Below are 22,040 nucleotides of genomic sequence, written 5' to 3'. Positions count from 1 at the left end.
ATGCTGGGGACCCAGGGCACCTGCTCATCCAGGGCTGGGTCCTTGTCTCCTGCTATCCTGGCTGTGCTTCAGTACCTCAAAGCCACCACAGGCTGGGTCATCTCCTCTGGGGCTGCGCTGGCCCTCGCTGCCACCGTTGCTGTGAAGGTGATGCTGGCTGTGCCCTAAGCCCCGTGAGCTGGGCATCCCTGGGAGTGCTGAGCCACGCTGGGCACTCCAGGGCCACAGCACCTTGCCACCACCTCCCCGCTCCCACCAGACAAGGGCAAACCAGCCTTGGCACAACATGTGTCCTCCGCCACAGGGACCTCAGGGTTCCCAGCTGGCCCCCTCCTCTTGCCAGCCCCATCTGGGGGCTGCGGGATTCCCACAGCCACCCACCCTCCTGCCTGCACAATTACAGCAGCCAACATGTGGCCGGGCGGGTGCCCCTGGGGAGCAATTAGGGCTGGTGGGTGACAGGCACAGCCCCAGAGTGATGGCTGAGCAGACGCCCCTTAACAAGCTGATGAGGAATCGGCACGGCACAGAGCTGGGCCCGGCCAGCAGCCAGGGCTGCATCAGGTCACCCACGCCTGGATCTGACCCCAGCCCCGCACGCAACATCCTGGGGTCCCCTGGGCTGTTATCCCATGGTATATCCCGCATCCCCCTGGAAAGCTCCTTGCTGGTTAAAGCTCTGCAGCCCCAGCACACTAACGAGCAGCCCTGCTAATGAGCGGCATGGTGGGCAGGGCCCTGGCAGCACCGGACTCCAGCACGCGGCACCGTTCAGCTTATCTCTTTACTCATGATACAACCGTGGCCTCGGTGCCGGAACATCTACCAGCACGACCGGCACGTCGTGCCCTGACGTGGCTAAAACACACCCTCCCCACCCCCCTCCCCACCAAAGGACTCCCTACAAAACTAGAGCTTTTCTGTTCGGTTTTGTTTAAATCTGCAGCATTAAAAAAACAAGAATAATAATAATGGGTGTGGGGAAAGGAGGTGTCCAACCACGGGCAGTGGTGGCCTGGTGGGATGCCTGAGCCTTGGCCAGATCCGCAGCCTCGGCCGGTGTCTCAGCAAGGCAGAGGAGGGGGGGGGGCTGGGCAGCTGCTGGGGTGCTTCCCTGTAGCAGGGTCCTGCCAGCGCCCCAGTGTGCTCCCCCAGCACTGCTGGTGTTGGTTCAATGGGGGGGGAGGAGGGGGGAGATGCAGGCTGGCATCCCTGCCCCGCACCAGCTTTGGTCCTGCTGAGCATCCCACCGTGCCCCCCCTGGCTGAGCCGACGCTGGGAGCAGGAGCCAGGGGCCGGCAGGGCCGGAGGTGACTGTTCATCAAATGGGCTGCCAGGTCTTGTCAATGGTCTGAATGTGCTCCTTGGCTTTCATGCGGAGCGAGGCGATGCTGGAGCTCCTCTGGTCTACCTCCTCCAGCGGGTACTTGTCCACAAAGGTGGTGCTGCACTGGTAGGGTGCCGGAGCCATGGGCTGCATGCCCTGTGCCATCGGCGGGGGGGTGTTGAGGAAGGAGTGCCCACCGTAGGGGGGCTGCAGGGCCTGGGGGGCTCCCATGAAGCCGGGGATGCTGTGGACCGTGGTGGCGCTGGAGATGGGGGACGTCAGCCATGGGTCAAGAGGGAGGGAGTTGCTCATGGGCCCCACATTGGGTGTCATAGGGGGTCGGTTGAAGGAGAGCACAGGGGTGTCGTGGAGCTTCATGGAGCTGGCCTCCATCTTCTCCTGCCGCCTCCACTTGGCCCGTCGGTTCTGGAACCAGACCTGCGAGGTGAGAGCCAGGGTGAGCCCCACCATGCCCAGCCGGTCCCTTGCAGTGTGCCCCACATGCTGTGCCCCATGCAGGGTGCTCCAGGTAGGGTGTCCCATATAGGGCATCCCATCCCACGTGGGATGCCCTGTGTGTGGGGTCCCATGCAGGGTGCCCCACAGGGCTCCAGCAATGCCCAGCCACCCCCACACCTCTGCCAAACCTCTCCCACACACCCCAGAGACCGAGGGCATCTCTGAGGGGGTAGAGAATGAGAAGGTGCCACCACACAGCCCCTGTCCTCACTGCTCCATGGAAACACCACCCCAGCCCCATAAACACCCCCACAGCCCTCAGGATAACATTATCCGGCCTTCCAAAGCCCCTTGGTAAAACTTTTAGAAGCCAAATTTCCACAGTTCCACCAAACCCCAGCAGGAACAAGAGGGACCAGTGAGCCAAGGCCAGCGGTGATGTCTTGCCCCATGGGAGCTGCTTCTTAGAGCACTGGTCCGTGTGTCCCCAGTCTGAAGCAGCACGGGGCATGGGCCATCTGCCACACGATGCAAAGGGGGAGTACTGATGGATGTTTAGGCTGAGAAGGGGGTGTCTCCCATGAGCTGGTCTCAATTGTTGATGGACATGGGGCTACAGAGATGTAAACTCTATGTCTGAAGAAGGGCAACGAAGCTGGGGAAGGGCCTGGAGCTCACATTCTGTGAGGAGCAGCTGAGGGAACTGGGGTGGTTTAGTCTGGAGGAGGCTGAGGGGAGACCTGAGTCCCCTCTACAACTCTCTGGAAGGAGGGTGTAGTGAGGGGGGGGTCGGTCTCTTTTCCTGAGTGACAAGTGAACAAGAGGGAACAGCCTCAGGTTGCACCAGGAGAGGTTTCTCTTGGATATCAGGAATCATTTCTTCATGCCCAGGGTTGTCAAGCGCTGGGACAAGCTGCCCAGGGCAGGGGGGGAGTCCCCATCCCTGGGGGGATTTAGAAGATGTGTAGATATGGCACTTGGGGACAGGGTTTAGTGGTGGCCTTGGTTGTGGTGGGTTAATGGTTGGATCTTAAAGGTCTTTTCCAGCCTAACCAATCCTGTGACTCCGTGACACTGGTCACTGCTCAGAGCTGTCCCTGGGTTGGACCCCACAGAACAAGGCTGTGTTTGCTCGCCCTGGAAGTGAGGCCTGGGAAACTCAGTCCATTTGTAGGGGGATTCCTGCCTGGCTTCACAGCCTGTTTGTCACTTCAGCTCCCTGACCCTTTCCTTCTCTTGCCCCCTCAATCCCAGGAGCAGGGGGGAGCAGACCAGTGGGACCCCAAGCTCTTCCCTGGGCTGCGCCTTCCTCGTAGACCCTTCTCCTGCAGCCCAGGGAGTGAAACCTTGTCAGCCCTTCTGCCTCCCCCTAGAACTGCCCCCCTCCAAGCTTAACCCCCCCCAAAACCATGATGATCTTGTGCTCTCCCAGCTCTAAAGCTGGAGCTGGGAGCAGAGCAAAGCTCTCCAGGCCCAGGGTGGTCCCTCTGCCACCGCTCAGGGGACAGGCCCAGGGTCCTCCCTACCTGCACGCGGACCTCCGGCAGGTTGACCTTCATGGCCAGCTCCTCACGGCTGTAGACGTCGGGGTAGTGGGACTTCTCGAAGGCGCGCTCCAGCTCGTGCAGCTGGTAGGTGGTGAAGGTGGTGCGGTTCCTCCGGTGCTTCTTCTTGGGCTGCTCCTCCTCAGTGGCGGCTGGCGGGGTGTCCTCGCCGTCCCCCGGCTTCCGCAGCTCACCCAGGTCCCCCTCACACTTATTCAGGAACATGGCGGCGCCTGCGAGGGGATGGTGGCTGTCACCTGGGGTACAGGGACATGGGGAGACCCCGCGCAGCCCCAGGCACAGGACAGGTGGACGAGTGGATGGGAGGAGGACGGGGCTGCCCCAGAAACATGTTATGCAAAAGCATAATCCTGTCTTCTGCCACGGCGTTATCTCGGGGCCGCAGTGTCCTGGGGACGATGCCCTGGGCACCCCACGCTTGGCTTCACCCTGAGGTGCAAGAGGCCAATGTGCCCGTCTGAAGCCCAAAGCCAAACTTCACCTCTAGTCAAGGGCTTTATGAAAGTGCTCAACGCCCACCTGACCTCCACCCTGCTGCGGCGTGGAGGGGACCAAGCCCAGGTCGGCTCCCTCCTTCCAGCCCAGCTCCTCTCCTCCAGCCCCTCTTCCCCATGGGCTGCATGTCTGGCCCCAAACCACTGGAGAACCAGCGTCGGTCCCCAAGTGCAGCTGGAGCAGCCTGGCACCGGCCCCCAGCTAATAACCTTTTTTCTGCACCCTTATAAGCATTTTCAACCCTCACAACGTCTCATCTTTAAGCTTTTTATCCGGCATCTGAAATCTTCCTGCAGTATTTACTGGGGATTAAGGGTCCCTTTCTACCACAAGGATGCAGGCAAACATGGAAATGGGGAAGAAATCCATAATCCTGGGGCACTTCTGCCAAGGGGAAGGTGCTGCTGCATCACCCAGACCCGCTGGCAAAGATTTGGTTAATGCCCAGTGGGTGCTGGGGGGGGGGGGGAGAGGGAAACGTGGGTTAATTCTGGGAGGGGATAAACGGGGGTCCTGAGGGGGTGGTGTGCAGGGGTGGGTGTTGCATATGGGAGGCTGTCTGTGTGTGGCATGCACGGTGTGTTGTGCAGCACGCCTGGTGCGGGATGCCCGGGCTGTGGGATGCCTGGGCTGCGGGAGGGACGTGCGTGTGGTGGGCTGAGTGTGGGGTGGAACACGTGAAGCGTGGGGGTGCGTGTGCAGGGCAGGTTGTGCCGCGTGATGCGGTGTGGATGTGGTGTGCGGTGTCCCTGTGCTCTGTGTGTGTGTGTGTGTGGCACACATGGTGAGCGTGCAGCGTGCCCAGCTCACGGTAGGCGTGCAAGGAGCACAGTGCAGTGTGTGGGCACAGCGTGAGCCCATGCAGGGAGCCTGGAGGGATGCAGCGTGCACGGTGCCTGCGCGGTGCCTGCGTGGTGCCCTGCGCCCCGTGTGCGCAGCGGAGGCACCTGAGGAGCGGGCAGCACACCCGGTGCAGCACGTGTGTGGCATGTGCAGTAGGCCCTGCGTGTGCAGCGTGTGCCTGGCATCTGTCAGTGCTGTGCCCGACGTCTCGGCACCGTGGGACATGCGCAGCGGGTGTGCGGCTTGCGCAGGGTGTGCAGCACAGGCCGGGTGTGCAGCGGGTGTGCAGCCTGTGCAGGGTGTGCAGCACAGGCCGGGTGTGCAGCGGGTGTGCGGGTGTGCGGCCTGTGCAGGGTGTGCGGCCTGTGCAGGGGGTGCAGCACAGGCCGGGTGTGCAGCGTGTGTGTGGCCTGCACAGGGGGTGCAGCACAGGCCGGGTGTGCAGCGGGTGTGCGGCCTACGCAGGGTGTGCAGCACAGGCTGGGCATGCAGCGGGTGTACGGCCTGCGCAGGGTGTGCAGCACAGGCCGGGTGTGCTGCGGGTGTGCGGCCTGTGCAGGGGGTACAGCACAGGCCGGGCGTGCAGCGGGTGTGCGGGTGTGTGGCCTGCGCAGGGGTGCAGCACAGCCCAGGCGTGCAGCGGGTGTGCGGCCTGCGCAGCGGGTGCAGCAGAGGCCGGGCGTGCCCGGGGGCTGTGTGTGCAGCGTGTGCTGCGGGCACGGCGTGTGCAGTGCATGCCCGGGGCTGTGTGGTGCTCACGGTGTATGCGTGGTGTTGGTGTGTGTGGCTTTGGGGGCTGTGGGCCCCCCCCCAAACCCCCTGTGTGGAGTACGTGGCAGCCCCAGGGGCTCTGTCCAGCCCCAGGTCCAGCCCTGCTGCCACAGCGGGGCTGCAGTCCCGGGGTGCCCTCGGGGGGTTGCGAGCCAGGGCAAGGGGTGCTGGGTGCTGTGCCCTGAGGAAGGGGTGAGTGGGTGCTGGGGGGAGCAGGGGGCCTGTTGAAACTGTGTGGCCATCACAGCGTGTCCTGGGGCTGGGGACACGGGGAGCAGATGGGGTCCCCCACCGCCATCCCACTGGCACTTACCCGCTTCTCATTTGCGCAGCTCCGCACCTGCAAAGGAGAGGGGAGAGGGGGTGAGTCCCCAGAGCCTCCAGAGCCCCTGCCTGGGGCACAGACCCCTCCTGGGGTCCCCCTGGCTGCCCTTCCCACCCATGTCCTCCGTGGGGCAACAGGGCAAGCTGGGCTGGGTCTGCAGGAAAATTAGGGGGAACTGGGACGATGGGAACCAGGGAGATGGGTACTGGGGTGGCAGGGGGTGGGTGGGCTAGGGACAAGATGGGGCAAGCAGGAGAAGAGAAGAGGTGGGGCAATTGGGGGCCAGGGATACAGTGTGGTGACAGAGGTCAGGGCCAGGGCTGGGGCACCCTGATCCCATCTGAAAGCAAAGTAGGACGAAAACTCCCGGGCCACAGAGCGTGGGAGCAGGGATAAAGGGGGAAGAACAGCAAAACAAGCCAGCAGGAGCCACCCAGCAGCAGGGCAGCCGCACCAGACCCCACAGCATGGGGGGGTGTGACAGCTGGGGTTCCCCCCACCATACCCCACTCCAGCCAGGAGCCGGTCATGGATGTCCCAGGCCATGGACACAGGATCCTGGTGGGGTTGAGCTGGGGGATGTTGGCATCACCCACCCAGTGATCCCCATCCTCTGTGGATGGGCCCCGGGGTGCCCTGACCCTTCGCTTCCAGCATTTCACCAATCCTGCCTAAAAATGGGGGGCAGCGCTGAGGGGGTGCTGGGGGAGGTGGGTGGGGGGAAGGGGGAGAACCGCCTCCCTGCTCCTGCCAGACATTTTCCTGCAGCTGCCCTTATCCCAGCAGCAATTTTGGCATTTAAACCCTGACATTTTAACTCGTGCTGGGAGCTGTGGGGACCCCCAGCCTCGGGGCGGGGGGTGGGGGTGGTTTCTCCCCTCTACTCGACGCCCTGACCCGTGGTTTCCCCATGGGGGCTCCCAGCTGGGGAAGGTGTGGGAGGGGTGCCTGTTTTTAAGACACCCAAAAAGACAACAGCAATGGCATCAAGCCCTGGTTGAAGTGGGTCAGAAAGATCACTTCCCCCGTGCCAGAAAGCAGCAGAGCATCAGCTACAAGAAGTGACCTCCCCCGGCCATGGGGTCCGTGGTGGGGACAGCCCAGGGACAGCCCCCATTTTTGCTGGGTCCCATTTTTTGGCTTTCAGAAGCCCCCCTGGGTGTCAGGCTGTGGCCCTCCAGCCTTACACCACCCATGCTGGGCTGTTCACGGTGCCCGGCGCGGGCGGTGGGGACCGTAGGTGGCTCCTACCCTCCGACCCCAGCGTAACTCAACACGAGTGATGCTGAGCCCAGCACCCGCTCCCAAACCCGGAGGGAAGGGTGCCAGCCCCCACCCCAACCCCTGGTATCCCCCCCCCACCCACCACCACCACCCTGGGGGGACACCCCGCTCCCTTTTTCAGCCCCTTCCCCCAGCACTGGCGCTTCCTCCCGAATCGGAATAAAACGGCATTTACCTGCTGGGCCCAACTCGGCTTCTCCAGGAGTATTTAACTTTGCCAGTCCCTCCTGGGAACCAAACAAGCGGCTCAACCTCACCAATCTCGCAGCTTTGGCAGCCAAAGTTGCCTCTAGTCTTCTTATTTGTCACAGAACCACCGTGCTAAGGCTCGGGAGAATCTTTATTTAGTGTTGCAGATGTCACCAAGGCCCCGCAGATTGGAAATGAGTCCAAAGGATTAAGACGAGGTTATTAATTGGAGGCCTTCCCCTTTAAGAATGATTGACAGTTACTTTCTGGACAAGTAATTGCTCTAAATGTCCCCCCAGCGCGGGTCCGGGGGGGCTGCGGCGGACAAAGCCCCGAACTGCCTTCCCCACTCAGATTGTCTCCCCACAAAGGCGTCCTGCTGGAGTTTGCCTTGTAATCCCCTCATTACGGCCGAGGAAAAAGAATTAGAAACAGGGGGAGAGGAGAAGAAAGGCCGGGGCAATGGGGGGGGAGGGGGGGAGGATTTCCTTCGCCTGCCCAGGCTCTGCTCCCGGGATGGGGTTTGGGGCAGGCACCCCAAGACTGGGTGGGATGCGGGGTGGGGCTGCTGTGATGGTTGGGGGATGTCGTCGTCCCCCGAGGTGGGGATGGAGAGCCTGGGGTGGCCCCTGGGACGGCGTGTGTGGCCCTGTGATGCTGCTGCAGGGCGATGCTGCCTGCGGAGCCCGGCCCGTGTGTGGAGCAGGGATGGGGACCTGGAGTGGGAACAGGTGTGACAGCTGGTGATGGGCACGGGGTGTGGGGACGGGGGTAGGGACCAGGCATGGGGTCCTGCTGTGAGAGCTGGGCATGGGGTCAGGGCACCTGGAGACCTGCTGCGGGCTCTGGTGGCCTGCTGTGGGGTCTGGTGAACTGCTGTGGGGTCTGGAGACCTGGTGTGGGGTTTGGGGACCTGCTATGGGTTCTGGTGACCTGCTGTGGAGTCTGGAGACCTGGTGTGGGGTTAGGGGACCTTCTATGGGTTCTGGTGACCTGCTGAGGTGTCTGGAGACATGCTGTGGGGTCTGGGGACCTGCTATGGGTTCTGGTGACCTGCTGTGGAGTCTGGAGATTTGCTGTGGGGTCTGGGGACCTGCTATGGGCTCTGGTGACCTGCTGTGGCGTCTAGAGACTTGCTGTGGGGTTTGGAAACCTCCTGGGCTCTGGGTGTGGGGACCAGCCATAAGGACCAGGTACCCTGAACAGCACTGGGGATCTGCTGTGGAGACCAGGCGTGGGGAATGGCCATGGGGACCAGGGGTACAACTAGGCAGGGGCACCGAGTGTAGGAACCAGCAGTGGGGAGCGGGCACTGGGCATCATCCATGGGACCAGGCGTGGGGATAATTCACGGACATGGGGCTGAGCGTGGGGACCGGGCATGGGGACACGCTGTGGGACCAGCTGCAGGGTCCAAGCGTGGGACTTGCCTCCATCCTTGGGAGCTGCCCATGGGGGTATGAGGTGCAGGGAACCTGCCCTGGGGGGTATCCCAGCCCTCTCCTCTCCCCTCCTGCTACCGCCCTAGGGACCCTGGCCCAGGAGACACCAGGAAGAGCACGGCGGGGGTCCCGAGGCCCAGACCCCATCCTGCCATGTGCATTTTGCCCTTTTCTTTCTCCGCTCACTTTTACTTTCTCCGAAAAGCCTCTTCCTGCCACCTGCGACGCTGCCACCCCGGCCGCCGTCTCGGCCTCCTCCCACTCCCTTCCTCTCCTCGCCCTGGTTCCGGTTCCCCTTTCAGCTGGCAAATGTACCCGGGGCTTTCGGCCCCCGCACGCCCCCGTGCCAGGTGGCTGCCAGCCCCATGCAGATCCCTGCCCTCCTGGCTGGAGCTGCTGCCACAGGACCCCACAACCAGCCCTGCGCCCCAGTTCGGGCCCAGTTCAGGCCCTGAGGCCATTTTGCTGTCCCCCCCCATGTCGGGGCCGTGCCTTCGCCGGCGCCGTCTGGCACCGCTCTCGGGGCAGCGTGACGTTGTCTTTGGGGTTCCACGGCACCGTGCCAGGGACAGGCTGTCCCTACACGCGGCCCCTGGGGATGGGGTGACACCCCCAGCCCACTCCGTGCTGCCAGGGCCCCACCTGCAGCCAGGACACCCCCAAGCACAGGGCTGGGGATGCAAACAGGCACCTGGTGCTGCAGCTCCCTCTCACCCATGAGGGATGCTCATGCCACAGCGGCGGGGGCAGAACCGGGGTCCCCAGCGCTGGTGGCCCTGGGTGGCTTCCCCCAACATGCTCCCACTGCACCAGCGGGCACTGCCATGCCGGGACCCACCATCCCCAGGGCGCTGGAGATGAATTTAGGAGCAGGCCAGCGGCCCAGCTGTCCGGCTTTGGCTTTGCCCACCGGGCAGCGTGCGTGGCGCCGGCCCCGCCGTAAGGTGTTGGCTCGCACGGAGGGGCCAGCCCAGCAGGCTTATTTGCCAAATGATTATAATTGCCTTTTAGGAGCAGATAGCAAATTGATTTGCTTCCTCGTCCAAGGCCCGTAATCGCTTCATCACTTTAAAATATTAATGCTATACTTCTTTGCTAGTTTCCCAATTACCCTAATTGAAGGCAAATTGGTTAAGAAGGTGCAATGCAGAGTATCAGGGGGTTTAGTTCACTCAAATGACAGTTTTAAACCTCCCTAATCCTATTAGCAGGCAAAGCTGCTAACGCTTAGAGACGCTGCGTCAGCTTACCGGGGCGGTGGGGCCGGAGGCGGGGGTCGGGGTGGGGGGCGGCCGGGGGCCACCGGCCTCACGTGACCAGCTCGGCCGGGGATTTATCACTTTTTTAGTTCATTAAGAGGCCTTGGGCAGGCGGGGAGGCGGCAGGGGTGACCCAAAAGGGTGCTGAGCGGGAGGCAGGTGGCAGCGTGGGGAGCGCGGGGGCGGGGGGGGGGTGGGGGGTGGCAGGATGATTAGCCAAGGAGACCTGGCGGAGGGTCCTGACCCGAATCCCAGCCAGTGCTGGGAGCCCCTGTGCAGCCCCGCTGGGAGCACTGGGAACCAGGCTGCCCGTCAGGGTGGGATGGGGCCCCGCTGCGCAGCGTGGAGCCAACCATGCCAGGGCGCGGTGGGGACCTCGGTGCCACCGCCGCTGTGCCTGGTACTTGGTGCTGGGCACCAGCCCTGGGTAGAGTGGGGATGTGGGGTGGGAATGGAGCTGCACCAGGTGCTACGGCTGCTGCCACCCATCCGGGACCTGGCTGGAGACTGGTGGGGGCAGAGACAGCCCCATCCCATGCAACATGGGTGGATTTTTGGGAGATTTCACAAGTTCTGAAGAAAGGCTGGAGAGTGAGGATGGCAGGGGCAGCAGGGATGGCAGGGGTGGCAGGGATGGCAGGGACAGCAGAGCCACAAGCTGGAGGAGGAGGCTCCCACATGTCAAGCCCTGATGTACCCATCACAGCAGTCACCAGCCCCTTGACTTGTACCTGAGAGGGGTGGGTACACAGCGGGGACACCAAGCACTGCTGCACCCAGAGACCCCCCCTTGCTCTTGCATCTCCAGGTCCTCCAGCTGTGGCAGCTGAGACCTGTGGCTCTCGTGACGACGATGAGCTCCGTGGCACAACTCCCTCACCTGCGCTGGATTCGGCTGCTCCCTCCCAGTCCTGTGGCCCTGGGCAGCCCAGGCCGGGCTGTGGCCACAGGCCTTTCCTGAGCAGATGGCCCTGGCGTGGGGAGGATGGAGGCAGCTCAGCGCGTCCTTTCTTTCATGCAGACACAGCGTGACTCCCCGGCCGCTCCTGCTCCGGTGGGGAGGTGCTGCTGGGGCCAGGGCTGGTGCTGGTGCATTTTACAAGGGTTCAGCTAGCTTAGTCCTCGGGGACAGGCGACTCAGGCAGATTAGACCTCGCTAAAATAGGCAGGTATTAGTGATCTCAGCAGCCCCCAGCCTTCCGGTGCGGCGGCGTTTAAGCCAGTGCTGCTGCCGAACACCCGGGAGCAGGGAGCAAGTCCCTGGAGGGACAAGAGACAGAGGGGCACCCCGGCTGAAGGGACCCCCCTCACTGGTGGGGGGAAGCCCAAGGGGAAGGGTTAAATGGTGCCACAGCCCCCACGAAGCCTTTGCCCCCAAGGGATGCCCTGGTGGGAGGGGGGGGTCCAGGTCCCACTGGCCCCCATGCACTGCTGGGGTGCGGCCATGCCTGGGTGCTGCTGCAGAACATGGGGATGGCAGCCAAGTGTAACAGGCTGGGGTTTGGCTTAGGGGTACCCAGCATCTTGTTGCCCTCCCCTTCATGGGCCAGGGTTTGTTTGGCTGAGGGGTACAGCAAGAAGACCAGATTGGTGCTGGCAAATGCTGTGTTTATTGAGCCAAATGATGTATGAGGCCATGGGGCTTGTGCCTGGGGGTGACAGAGCATCAGGGACCCCCCCCCCCCACATCCCGCCTGGGGGCTCACACCAGGGGCACCGAGGGAAGGGGAAGGGACTCAGGCATCCTGCATCCCAGCAGCCACTCAGCACACCCCAGAAAAGCAACAGGGAGTGGTTTGGGGGGAGAAAATCCCACCCCCAGCACATGTATTGGGACCCCCACCCCCAGGTAACGGTAACCCATAGCACCCACATTCCACTGGGGCTGCCCCCCAATGCTGGCATCAGCTGCTGGCAGGGTGGGCAGCGATGCTACATCAGGGCACACTTCTCCTTCACGTCATCCACGGTGCCCAGCGCGCGGTCCCGCAGCGCCGGCAGGTCCACCTCCCGCAGCTTCGTCAGGAAGGCAAAGGCTCCGGCATCGCCATCCTCTTCCTCCTCTTCCTCCTCGCCCTGCGCCATGGCAGCCAACTCCTGCGGCAGCTCCACCGCGCCGCCAGCCACGTGCAGCTGAGCATCGTCCCGCTCGTCCTGCGCACGGGTGGGATACAGCAGAGGGGTTGTGGGGGGCAGACCTGGGCATCCACTAGCCCTAGGGCAGGGGATGGAGGGCAACAGGTCCCTCAGGGAGGATGCCTGTGTGGGGAGGACTTGGGGATGTGGGGGGATGCCAGGACTGTCCGGTTCCAGATTCGGATGGCTGGACAGACACGTGGGCAGACGGATGGTGCGGCCGTTTGCTGCCCTCTTCAGGAATCACCTCCCGTCCCAGGGGAGGCCTGGCAGCTGCTGGGTTGGGGGTGTCTCATGGCACGGAGGGTCTGAGGGAAGAGCCCCGAGGTCCCGCCGTGGGCAGGCTGGTCCTTACCTGGGCCAGGTGGTACTTGTCCCGCAGGTGCATCCGCACAGTGGCCCGTTCTGCCTTCTTCTGCGCAAAGGCTTTGTCCCGCTCGATCCTGCAGCAGCAGGTGCCACACTGTCACCCACCCTGTCCCCAGCAAATCCCACCCCTCCACCCTCCAGTATCATCCTGGTCCTCCAGCATCGTCCTGGTCCTCCAGCAGCAGCGTGGCTGGGCCAGCCCCGGGCTGGACTTGGGGGGAGGAGGGGATGCAAAGGTCTGCAGGAGGGTTGTAATAGGAACCTGGGGGTAGGGGTCACATCCTGCCCTGCCGGCCCCAGCAGAGATGCTCAGTGAAGGTGCCCATTGGAGGGACTTGTTCTTCCTATGGCCTCTCAGCTGCTGGATGCTGAGGGGCCACCAGGTCCCCACAGCGCCCAGACCCAGCGAGGTGGGACCTTGGTGCAATCCCATGCTGGCCTATTGTCCCTCAGCTCCCTGGGTGCTGGGCTGGCACCAGACACCCACCACTCCAGGGCACTGACACCCAGGGGTGCTTCTTGTCACCCACGATGCACTGAGCTACTGGTCCGGCCCTGTGCCAGCACCCACGGGGATCTCCTGTGCTGTGGGGAGATGCACCAAAGGGCACCCCCTCTACTCTGTCCTGGCTGCCTCTCTGTCCCTGTCCCACCCCAGGGACAGCCCACGAGTGGGTGGGACCCCAGCCTCAGTGCATGAGGGACCCAGTGATCCCCCAGCCCTTACTGGTAAGGAAGGTTTGCCTTACTTCTCCTCCAGCAGCTGCCTCTGGTACTCCTCAAACTCCTCACGGGCCATGCCGTTGGGCAGCACCGTCGCCTTGCCATCCTTGGGGGGCCCCTTGGGTGGCTCCTCCTCGCCCCCCCGAAAGCTCTTCAGGGCGGCCGTGAAGAAGGTGGCCATGGGCACCCAGTCCTGTGCCTGGTGCCACCAGGTCCCTGCCCAGGGCCAGCGCCTGCAAGGTCAGCGGGACCGGCTGCCCCAGGGGCGCCGCGGATCAGGGGCGGATTAAGGCATTAGGAGGGGAAGCCACAGCCAGTGGGGTGGAAAGACCTTCCTGCACCACTCGCTGCACCCAAGGGTGCTTGGGGAGGGATGGTGGTGAGGGAGGGGACAACGGGGTGCTGCCCCATCGGGGTGATGGGGAGGTTGGAAAGAGCCACCACCCCCAGTGGCCCCTGGATTGGGCTGAAAGACCCCCCTCCACTGCACAGGCCCAGTGAAGGGCAGCAGGCGCAGGGCTGGATCCTGCTGTGGGGGAACCCTGTGCCGTGGGCACCCTGAGCCACCCACAGCGGTGCAGGGGGACTGGAGGTGCAAGAAGTCGGCGTGGAGGAGCCGCAGGAGGATTAGCTGACAAACCCCAACTGAGGGTCAAAGGAGCTGGGGGGGGAAGAGACACACACACACACACAGACACACACACACACACACACACACACACAGGACCCCAGGGCCCCGTTAATCCCAGCTCCACCAAGGCCTGGAGATTGCTTGGGAGCCGGCGGGGCCGGGGGCTTCCTGCTGCCCGAGGACGTGCCCCGCTCCTGTAATCTATATGCAAGCAATTCCCATACAGCCTCTGATTAAAAGAATAATCCCTGGCTGCAGAGCCCCAAGGGGAGAAGGGGATGGGCTCCGAGGGAGCTCCGAGGGCTGGAGCTCTTAGGCCTCCTGCGCCCTGCCAGGCGCTGAGTGAGGGATAGGCCTAATTTGAGCCCAGAGGCTTAATGATGCTGTTGAACTAATTTCCTTAGTTTAATCAAAAAGCCCAAATCTGGGTGGTTTAGCTGTGCCCAGTGTCTGTGTCTGGGTTTCATCTTCCAGCGAGCGGAGATGTCCCATCCTGTCCCTGGGAGGAGCAGCTTGGAGGGACCCCATGGGTGGCACCTGCTGTGGGGGGAGCTTAGCCCCCCCCTGGGGCCGCTCCCCAGTGGGTCAGGGGAGATGGACCCCATGAGAACTTTCAGTGGGCTGTGTGGGGGGAAGGACCCGTGCCTGTTTCCTCCTCTTCAGGTGCCCCAGGGGAGGACAGACCCCACTCAGCTGCTGCCTCATGTCCATGGAGAGAGAGCAGCACCACGGGCCACCCCACTGCCCAGCTGCCCCTTGCTGCACTGCTCCCAACCCCGGTGGGTCTGAGGGGCTTCTCCCCATAGGTCCTGGGAGCAGGCCAAGGGTTAAACGTCCTTCAGGTGCTTCAGCTCCTTCTGCAGCTTCTCTGTGAGTTTCTTGAAGGACGGACGCTTGCTGGGCTCCAGCTCCCAGCAGCTCCTCATCAGGGCGTAGACAGTGGGCGGGCAGCCCTCAGGGGCCTCCATGCGATACCCCTGCTCCAGCACCTCTGTCACCTCCTTCAGCGTCTGCAGGATGGAGAAACCCACTGGGACCCTTTCCCTTCCCTTCCCTTCCCTTCCCTTCCCTTCCCTTCCCTTCCCTTCCCTTCCCTTCCCTTCCCTTCCCTTCCCTTCCCTTCCCTTCCCTTCCCTTCCCTTCCCTTCCCTTCCCTTCCCTTCCCTTCCCTTCCCTTCCCTTCCCTTCCCTTCCCTTCCCTTCCCTTCCCTTCCCTTCCCTTCCCTTCCCTTCCCTTCCCTTCCCTTCCCTTCCCTTCCCTTCCCTTCCCTTCCCTTCCCTTCCCTTCCCTTCCCTTCCCTTCCCTTCCCTTCCCTTCCCTTCCCTTCCCTTCCCCACTGGGGACTTGCCCTGGCCAGGGGACAGTGGGTTGTCCCTGTCCCATCAGAGCCAGCAGTGTGTGGCCCACAGTGGCCCCCAGCACAGCACTCACCAGCTTGGGGTAGGGTGCTCGGCCGAAGGAGAAGGTTTCCCACAGGAGGATCCCATAGCTCCACACATCCGACTTGGAGGAGAATTTCTGCAGTGGCAGGAGGAGGGGGGGAGGCTGAAGCCAGCCAGGGGCTGTGCTGGGCCCTCATCCCTCCCCAAGGACAAGACAGTGCCTGTTCCCAACAACCCCCAGCTCCCAGAACTGTGACCCCCTCCCCATTCCCATCCCCTGGGTCCATCCTGCTGCGTCCCACCGGAGCTGCCCCAATTCCCACCACGCACCAGGGTGAGGAGTGGCCAGGAGAGACCCTGAACTCTGGGAGATGCAGGGCTGATGTGTCAGAAGCCTGTGCAGGGCAGGGAGGGGTTGGCAAAGGGGGGGAGAGCAGGGGAACTCATGGGGGTGAGATGATTTGGGAGGAACCCCCATCCCTTCATCCTTCCCCCCCATCACTCACGTTGTGTTTCAGAGCCTCTGGGGCCGTCCACTTCACAGGCAGCAAATGGGCATCTGCACCCTTGGGATTGACCCGGGCCAGGCCAAAGTCACTCACTTTGGCCACGTTCTCCTCAGAGATGAGGATGTTGCGGGCAGCCAGGTCCCTGTGCACCAGCTTCTTTGACTCCAGGTAGTCCATGCCCTGAGCAATGTCCCTGCCGTGGCCAAGCAAGGAGGAACAGTGTCACCATGTGTCCCCTGGGATGCAGAGGATCCTGCCCAGGGGATGCAGAGCACCGGTCCCCAGCCCAGAGGGAGGGGGATGGACTTACAGAGCGAACAGGAGGAGCTGCTGGGTCGAGACCTGCGCCCGGCCCCGTGTGCGCAAGAAGTTCACCAGGTTTCCCTGGCAGAGGAGGAGGAAGATGTAAGGACCAAGAGGATGAGGCTGCCCAGCGAGGGCTGCAGCACCTGGCATCCATCCAAGGCAGCCCCAACTGGGGTTTTGTCCCCAAATCTGAGCTGTGATAAGTCCCACTTGGCTGAGGAGCCGCTGGGTGCTCTCACCTTGCTCATGAACTCCATGACGATGTAGAGGCCGTTGTGCAGGATCACGCCGTGCAGACACACCAGGTTTTTGTGCCTGACCTTCCTGAAATAGAGGGTATCTGGGTCAGGGGGTTCCCTGCTCACCCCCAGGCCACGGGGTAGGGTTGGGCTGTTTCCCCCCCACGGGGTGCTCACGTCATGGCAGCGGTTTCAGCAAGGAAGGCCTGGGCGGTCACGTCGCACTTGATGTTCTTCACAGCCACCTTCTGCCCCATGTACTCACCCTGCAGGACATCTGGGAGGGGGTGTGGGGGGTCAGGCTCAACCTGGCACCCGACCTTCTTGTGTCTGAGGCTGAGCTCTCCATGTCACAGGATGGGGATGCCAGGGGGTGCTATATGGTGAAGCCCACAGCCAGTAACCCTCCAACCCCATCTCCTCACCTACCTCCAAACTCTCCTTGCCCGATGCGGTCTCCCAGTGTGAGGTGCTGCAGGTTCAGCAACCAGCCAGCTGGGCACAGGAACAAGGGTACATTAGCAGGGGCCCACCCTGAGGCCATGCAGCTTTGTCCCTAAAACCCAGATCACTACCCTCTCCCCCCCATCCCCCTACCTTTGGCCAACTCCTCCTCAGCCGACTTCATCCCGGGTTTTGGCTTGGGCTTCACCAGCTTGGTGCAGATGGCTCCCTGCTCCTTCATGTAGTGCTGCCGAGGGATGGACAGATGGAGGCAATGTGGCAGTGCCACCTCTTAATCCCAGACTCGGGGCATGGAGCTGGGAGACAGTCACAGGAGGCTCCACAGGACATCACCATCTCCACCCTGAAGGGGCCTGGAGCCCCTTCAGATTCACAGCCCTGATCCCCCGACCCCAGGCACAGCCAGGGAGGTGCTGTGATGGGCCATGGGTGCTGTGGGATGCTACATGCGAGCTGGACAGGAGCTGATGGGGTTAAAGCCCAGGGCAGGAGCAGCTGAAGGCGGTTTGCAGACAGCAGAGAGGCGCTGGCAGAGGCCACGCAGAGCGGAAGCGACGGGGCGGAGCAGCGAGAAGGGGAAGAGACCCATCTGAAAGCAGAAGTTGTGTCTAAATGAGGAAAACATATGAGAGTGCAACCTCCTGGCCATGGGAGGTGGGTGGCAGCTATGAGACAGGGCAAGGATGGGCTTGAGGAAGAGCTTGCTAGAAAGGCAAGAGCTGACACGGCAGCCTGGGAGCCCCACGGGGTCACCAAGAGAGAGGGGGCTTGGAGAGGAGAGAAACCTGGCAAAATGCCTCAGAGCCTTGGTGAGGCTCAGACCTCATCCAGGATCCAGGGCTGGCAGGGGCTGCCAGCATCTTCATTTTCCAAAATGCTCTAAGCCCTGCTGCTGTGTGAAGCATCAAGTGACCAGGGATGGGGGCAAATGTGACCTTGGGCAGGGGACCAGGGCTACTCCCAGACACCCCAGATCTGTCCACTGCAAACTGGGTGGGAACCACCAGCTGTTGGCAGGGCTGGAGAATTACACCAGGTAATGAAACCCAGTGAAAGCCATGGGAGAAAGGGACAGAATCACAGAGTCACAAGGTTGGAAAAGACCTTTAAGATCACTGAGTCCAACCGTTCCCATCTGGTGCTGAACCAGATCCCTGAGCACCTCATCTCCCCTTTGTTAAACACCCCCAGGGAAGGTGACTCAGCCCCTCCCTGGGCAGCCTGTTCCAGCCCTGACAACTCTGCCAGGGAAGAACTTCTCCCTCCCATCTGCTCTGACCCTACCCTGGTGCAGCTTGAGCCCATTGCCCCTTGTCCCATCTCCTGTCCCCTGGCTGAAGAGACCATCGCCCACCTCTCTGCACCCTCCTGGCAGGGCAGGGGAGGTGGGGAGAAGGTCTCCCCTCAGCCTCCTCTTCTCCAGGCTCAACACCCCCAGCTCCCTCAGCTGCTCCTCAGAGGATTTGCCCTCCAGCCCCTTCCCCAGCCTGGTTGATCTTCTCTGCACTCGCTCCAGGACCTCAATGTCCTTCTGATGCTGAGGAGCCCAGAACTGGACCCAGCACTTGAGCTGCAGCCTCCCCAGTGCCCAGTCCAGGGGCACAATCCCCTCCCCAGACCTACTGGCCACACTATTCCTGACACAAGCCAGGATGCCATTGGCTTTCCCACCCACTCAGGCACACTGCTGGCTCATGTTCAGCCAACAGGGACCTGCCACTGCTCCACGTGACCCCATGAGGTTCTTGTCCTTGCTGCCTGGGCATGGTGGGGCTCACCTCAATCATGTCGATGAGGTTGGAGAAGTACTGCTCGTTGTCGATGCTGAGCGTGTGCTCCTCGTGCACCACGCGGTAGTGGATCACCTCCTTCCCAAAGCTCACGCACAGCACGTAGTCACCAGGATGCCGGATGGACTCACGCACCAGGAACAGCCCATCCTCGGGGGGCTGCAGCTCCTGCACCGCTTCATGCCCTGAGATCTTCCCGTGGAACCAGCTGGGGAGAGGGGCATCAGGGAGAGGGGTTTTTGGGAGAGGGGTACTGGGGAGGGGGCATCAGGGAGAGCGGCCGTGCCAGTGGGCTTCCCCTGCTACCAGCAGTGAGATGGGAGTAGCAGAGCCCCTGCCAAAGTGATGTAGCCCTCATTGCATAACCCTCCCCCTCCCCATGATGTCCATCCCAGCGAGCTGGACACAACTGGGAGTCTTTAAAGCCAAGTGCTGGCCCCAGCAAATCCCACCATCACCAGGTTGTGGCTATGGGCTGCTCTGCCCTCCCACTGCCCACCCAAACCCTGGCTGGGGGGAAACACGCTGGACTCATTGGCTGTCACAGCTCCCAGGGGCTGAGCTGGGCTGCGGCCACCCCCACCCCAGGTCCCCCCTGGGTGTACTCACGGCATAAGGCTGAGCTTGGGGTCGGCGCGGATGGCGCCGCGCTCCCGCAGCGCACTGGCTGCCACCAGCCCCTCCTGCCCCGTCTCGTTGTGCTTGGCACGGTACCAGCCCTTGCCCTGTGGGTGAGAGGGTCTCAGAGTGGGGCAAGGTGGGCAGGTAACTGCTTGGAAGGGGGGGGGGGGGGGTAATCTCTGGTGGCTTAGCCAAGGCACCAGGGTGGTCCCATCCCCTCCGTGCTCTCCCAGGGCAGCGCACCCCCCGAGCACCCACTGGGCTCACCTCCACGGCCTCCACGATGGTGACCACGTCGCCCTTGTGGTAGGCCAGCTCCTGGGCCTTGGGCTTGGTGTGGTCGTGCTTGGTGACACACTGTGTCCCCGGGCACCAGTGCTTCTGCAGGGGGAACACAGCGTCAGCAGGGACAGCGAGAGCTGGACCCCCTTTGCCTCCCACAGCCATCAGGGCCCAAGGACCACCAGAAGCCCTGGCTGGCAAGGGGCACTGGGTGTGAGCCCCCCCCTGCACCCCATGGTGGTCCTGGGGGGACATGTCACCCCGATGCCGGCAGGGGAAGGGTGGACATCCCTGTGGCAGCCCCACTCACCCCGGGCATGGTTGGCTGTCAGCGCCTCAGGGACTCCCTGTCCTCTCCTGCTGCTGCCTGCAAAGGAACCACAGGGGCTGGGGCAGGGGCTGGGCTGGCCGGTCCTGGGCCACCGCTGCAGCCCCCACAGGCTCCTCCAGCCAGTGCAGCCCCTCACAAGCCCACCTGCCACCCACAGCAGCCCCTCACCGTGGGAGGGAGAAAAAGGCTTCGAGCAGGCTGCAAGCCCTGCGGTGCTGGCTGCACCCACAGCCAGGGGTGGGACCCACCAGACCCAGGTGGGAGCAGGACCAGCAGCTGTCCTGGCCCCTGCCCCTTCTCCCTGCCTGGGAGACCGCAGATGCCCCCCACCACCCACCAGCACTGCTGGCATGACACGAGCCCATTGTTGTGGCCTCGGGGCAGGGGGGAGGGAATGTGGTTTTACCAGGAACTTGCTTTTCAACCTCCTGTTTCAGCAGCTCCATGTCATCAGGGCTGCAAGAGGCACCAGCCTCCAGCCCTGACGTGGGGTGCGGGGGTGGGGACATGACACACACAGTGACAGGCAGGGCTGGGCAGAGGTGGGATGGTCCCATCCCCTGGCTGAGGGGTGATCACACAAGGTCCTTGTGTTCCCCTCCCCACCAATTTGTCACGCTGGGATGCATGTGACTGCTTTCCAACTCAAATCTGTGGGTCTTCTCTTCCTGGAGCCTTCATCCCCAGTGTCACTTCCATAGAAGATCCCAGACTGGTTTGGGTGGGCAAGGCCCTCAGAGCCCCCCCCCCCCCCAGTGCCCCCTGCCACGGGCAAAGACATCCCACCAGCCCAGGGTGCACAAAGCCCCATCCAACCTGGCCTTGAGCCCTGCCAGGGATCCTAGGGCAGCCCCAGCTTCTCTGGGCACCCTGTGCCAGGGTCTCCTCACCCTCATCATAAAACCTTTCTTATGTCCAAGCTAAATCCACTCTCAATTTATTCCCACTGCCCTTTGTCCCTTCACTATAAGCCTTGGTAAAAAAAGTCTTTCTCTGTCTTTCCTGGAGCCCCTTGAGGGATGGGAAGGGGCTCGGAGCTCTCCCCAGAAGCAGCCTTCTCTTCCCCAGGCTGAACCAGCCCAGCTCTCCCAGCCTGGCTCCATAACAGCTGTGCTCCAATCCTTGGATCATCTCCAGGCCTCCTCTGGACACACTCCAACAGCTCCGTGTCCTCCTTGTCCTGGGGACCCTTGAGCTGGATGCAGCACTGCAGGGGGGTCTCCCCAGAGCGGAGCAGAGTGGCAGATCCACCCCCTCACCCCCCAAGACCTGTTGGTCCTGCTGCTGGGGATGCAGCCCAGGACATAGTTGGCTTTCTAGGCTGTCAACACACATTACTGGGCCATGTCCAGTATGTCAGTCACCAAGTCCTTCTCCTCAGGGCTGCTCTCAATCCATTTGACCCCCCATCTGTGTTGATATGAAGGGTTACCCCGACCCGTGGGCAGGACCTTGCAGTATTCTCCCTGGGATACACCTCTCTGGTTCCACCTCCTCTGCATGTCCTTCTCACGCTCTGGTTTGGCCTGGAGATCCTTACTGGTTTCCTGCCTTCCTTGCCTGATCGTTTTAACACAGAGGAATCCAGAGCTCTGTTCAGCTCCTTTATCCAGGGGGGGAGTTTTCCAGAAGGTCCCATCCACTAATTCCTTGAACAACCGAAACTGGGGGTGGTGGGACTCAGTGGGCAGGTCCTCTCCTGCTGCCTTAGTGGCACAGGGACACAGCCTGTGTCCTTGGTGGCACTGCCTAGGCTGCTGTGCATCCCCACACCATGGCACTGTCCCCAAACCCACTGTGCTCTTAAAGAGCCAAGCTGTGGCTTCTGGAAGCTTCATTCCAGATCCAGTTTGCAGCTGAAATCTCTCCCTCTCACCGTGCAGCAGATGCTTTGTTTCCTTTCCTAAAGGAAGGGGGGGACTTCTCAGCGCTCATAACTCTTCAGTTTTGCCAGAGATGCCATCCAATGACACCCACATCCCACAGAGGTGAAGCTGCTTTGTATCCACCTTGCTCCCTTGTACCAGAGAGCCAGGCAGTGGGAAGCCACCCCAGCAGCTTGGTGCTCCTCTCTGCTTCCAGAAAAGAGAAACATCTGAGGAGGGGGAGAGGTGGTTTCCCTCATGTGCTGGTTTTCTGGGTGCTCAGTGAACACAGGAGCCCGGGCTGAGTGTGCTGCTCTCAGGAAGTCCTGCTCCTGGAAACCTGTAGCCAGAGCAGGGTGATGTTTTCCTGGCAGAGGCGTGGGAGCTCTCAGCTCCTTGGAGCAGAGATGACAGTCTTTGCTCTATTCCTC

At 62.4% G+C, this 22,040-nt stretch overlaps 3 protein-coding genes across 3 annotated transcripts; all 3 read right to left on the bottom strand.

Moving 5' to 3' along the window:
• Nucleotides 1-1,321: 1,321 nt before the first annotated feature.
• On the bottom strand, nt 1,322-3,555 carry RAX2 (retina and anterior neural fold homeobox 2; the record flags this gene model as incomplete). The annotated part of the gene is made up of 2 exons (XM_084276495.1): nt 1,322-1,765; nt 3,313-3,555. 2 exons carry the CDS (start codon nt 3,553-3,555, stop codon nt 1,322-1,324), a joined length of 687 nt encoding a protein of 228 aa, XP_084132621.1.
• An 8,336-nt stretch (nt 3,556-11,891) lies between these two features.
• Nucleotides 11,892-13,368, bottom strand: LOC311201987 (complexin-3-like; the record flags this gene model as incomplete). The annotated part of the gene is made up of 3 exons (XM_084276498.1): nt 11,892-12,113; nt 12,451-12,538; nt 13,214-13,368. The coding sequence occupies 3 exons, from the start codon at nt 13,366-13,368 to the stop codon at nt 11,892-11,894; spliced, it is 465 nt and encodes a 154-aa protein (XP_084132624.1).
• An 837-nt stretch (nt 13,369-14,205) lies between these two features.
• MATK (megakaryocyte-associated tyrosine kinase) lies at nt 14,206-19,578 on the bottom strand (the record flags this gene model as incomplete). Its single annotated transcript, XM_084276485.1, has 11 exons — nt 14,206-14,828; nt 15,251-15,337; nt 15,708-15,903; nt 16,021-16,094; nt 16,256-16,340; nt 16,433-16,532; nt 16,685-16,750; nt 16,853-16,946; nt 18,499-18,718; nt 19,120-19,235; nt 19,399-19,578. The coding sequence occupies 11 exons, from the start codon at nt 19,576-19,578 to the stop codon at nt 14,646-14,648; spliced, it is 1,401 nt and encodes a 466-aa protein (XP_084132611.1). The 3' UTR covers nt 14,206-14,645.
• Between the last annotated feature and the right edge of the window lie 2,462 nt (nt 19,579-22,040).

The sequence above is a fragment of the Gallinula chloropus genome, assembly GCF_964237585.1.
Source record: "Gallinula chloropus genome assembly, chromosome: 28".
Taxonomy (NCBI): Eukaryota; Metazoa; Chordata; class Aves; order Gruiformes; family Rallidae; genus Gallinula; species Gallinula chloropus.
The sequence above is the reverse complement of the archived record's forward strand: the minus strand, read 5'-3'. Positions and strand labels throughout refer to the sequence as shown.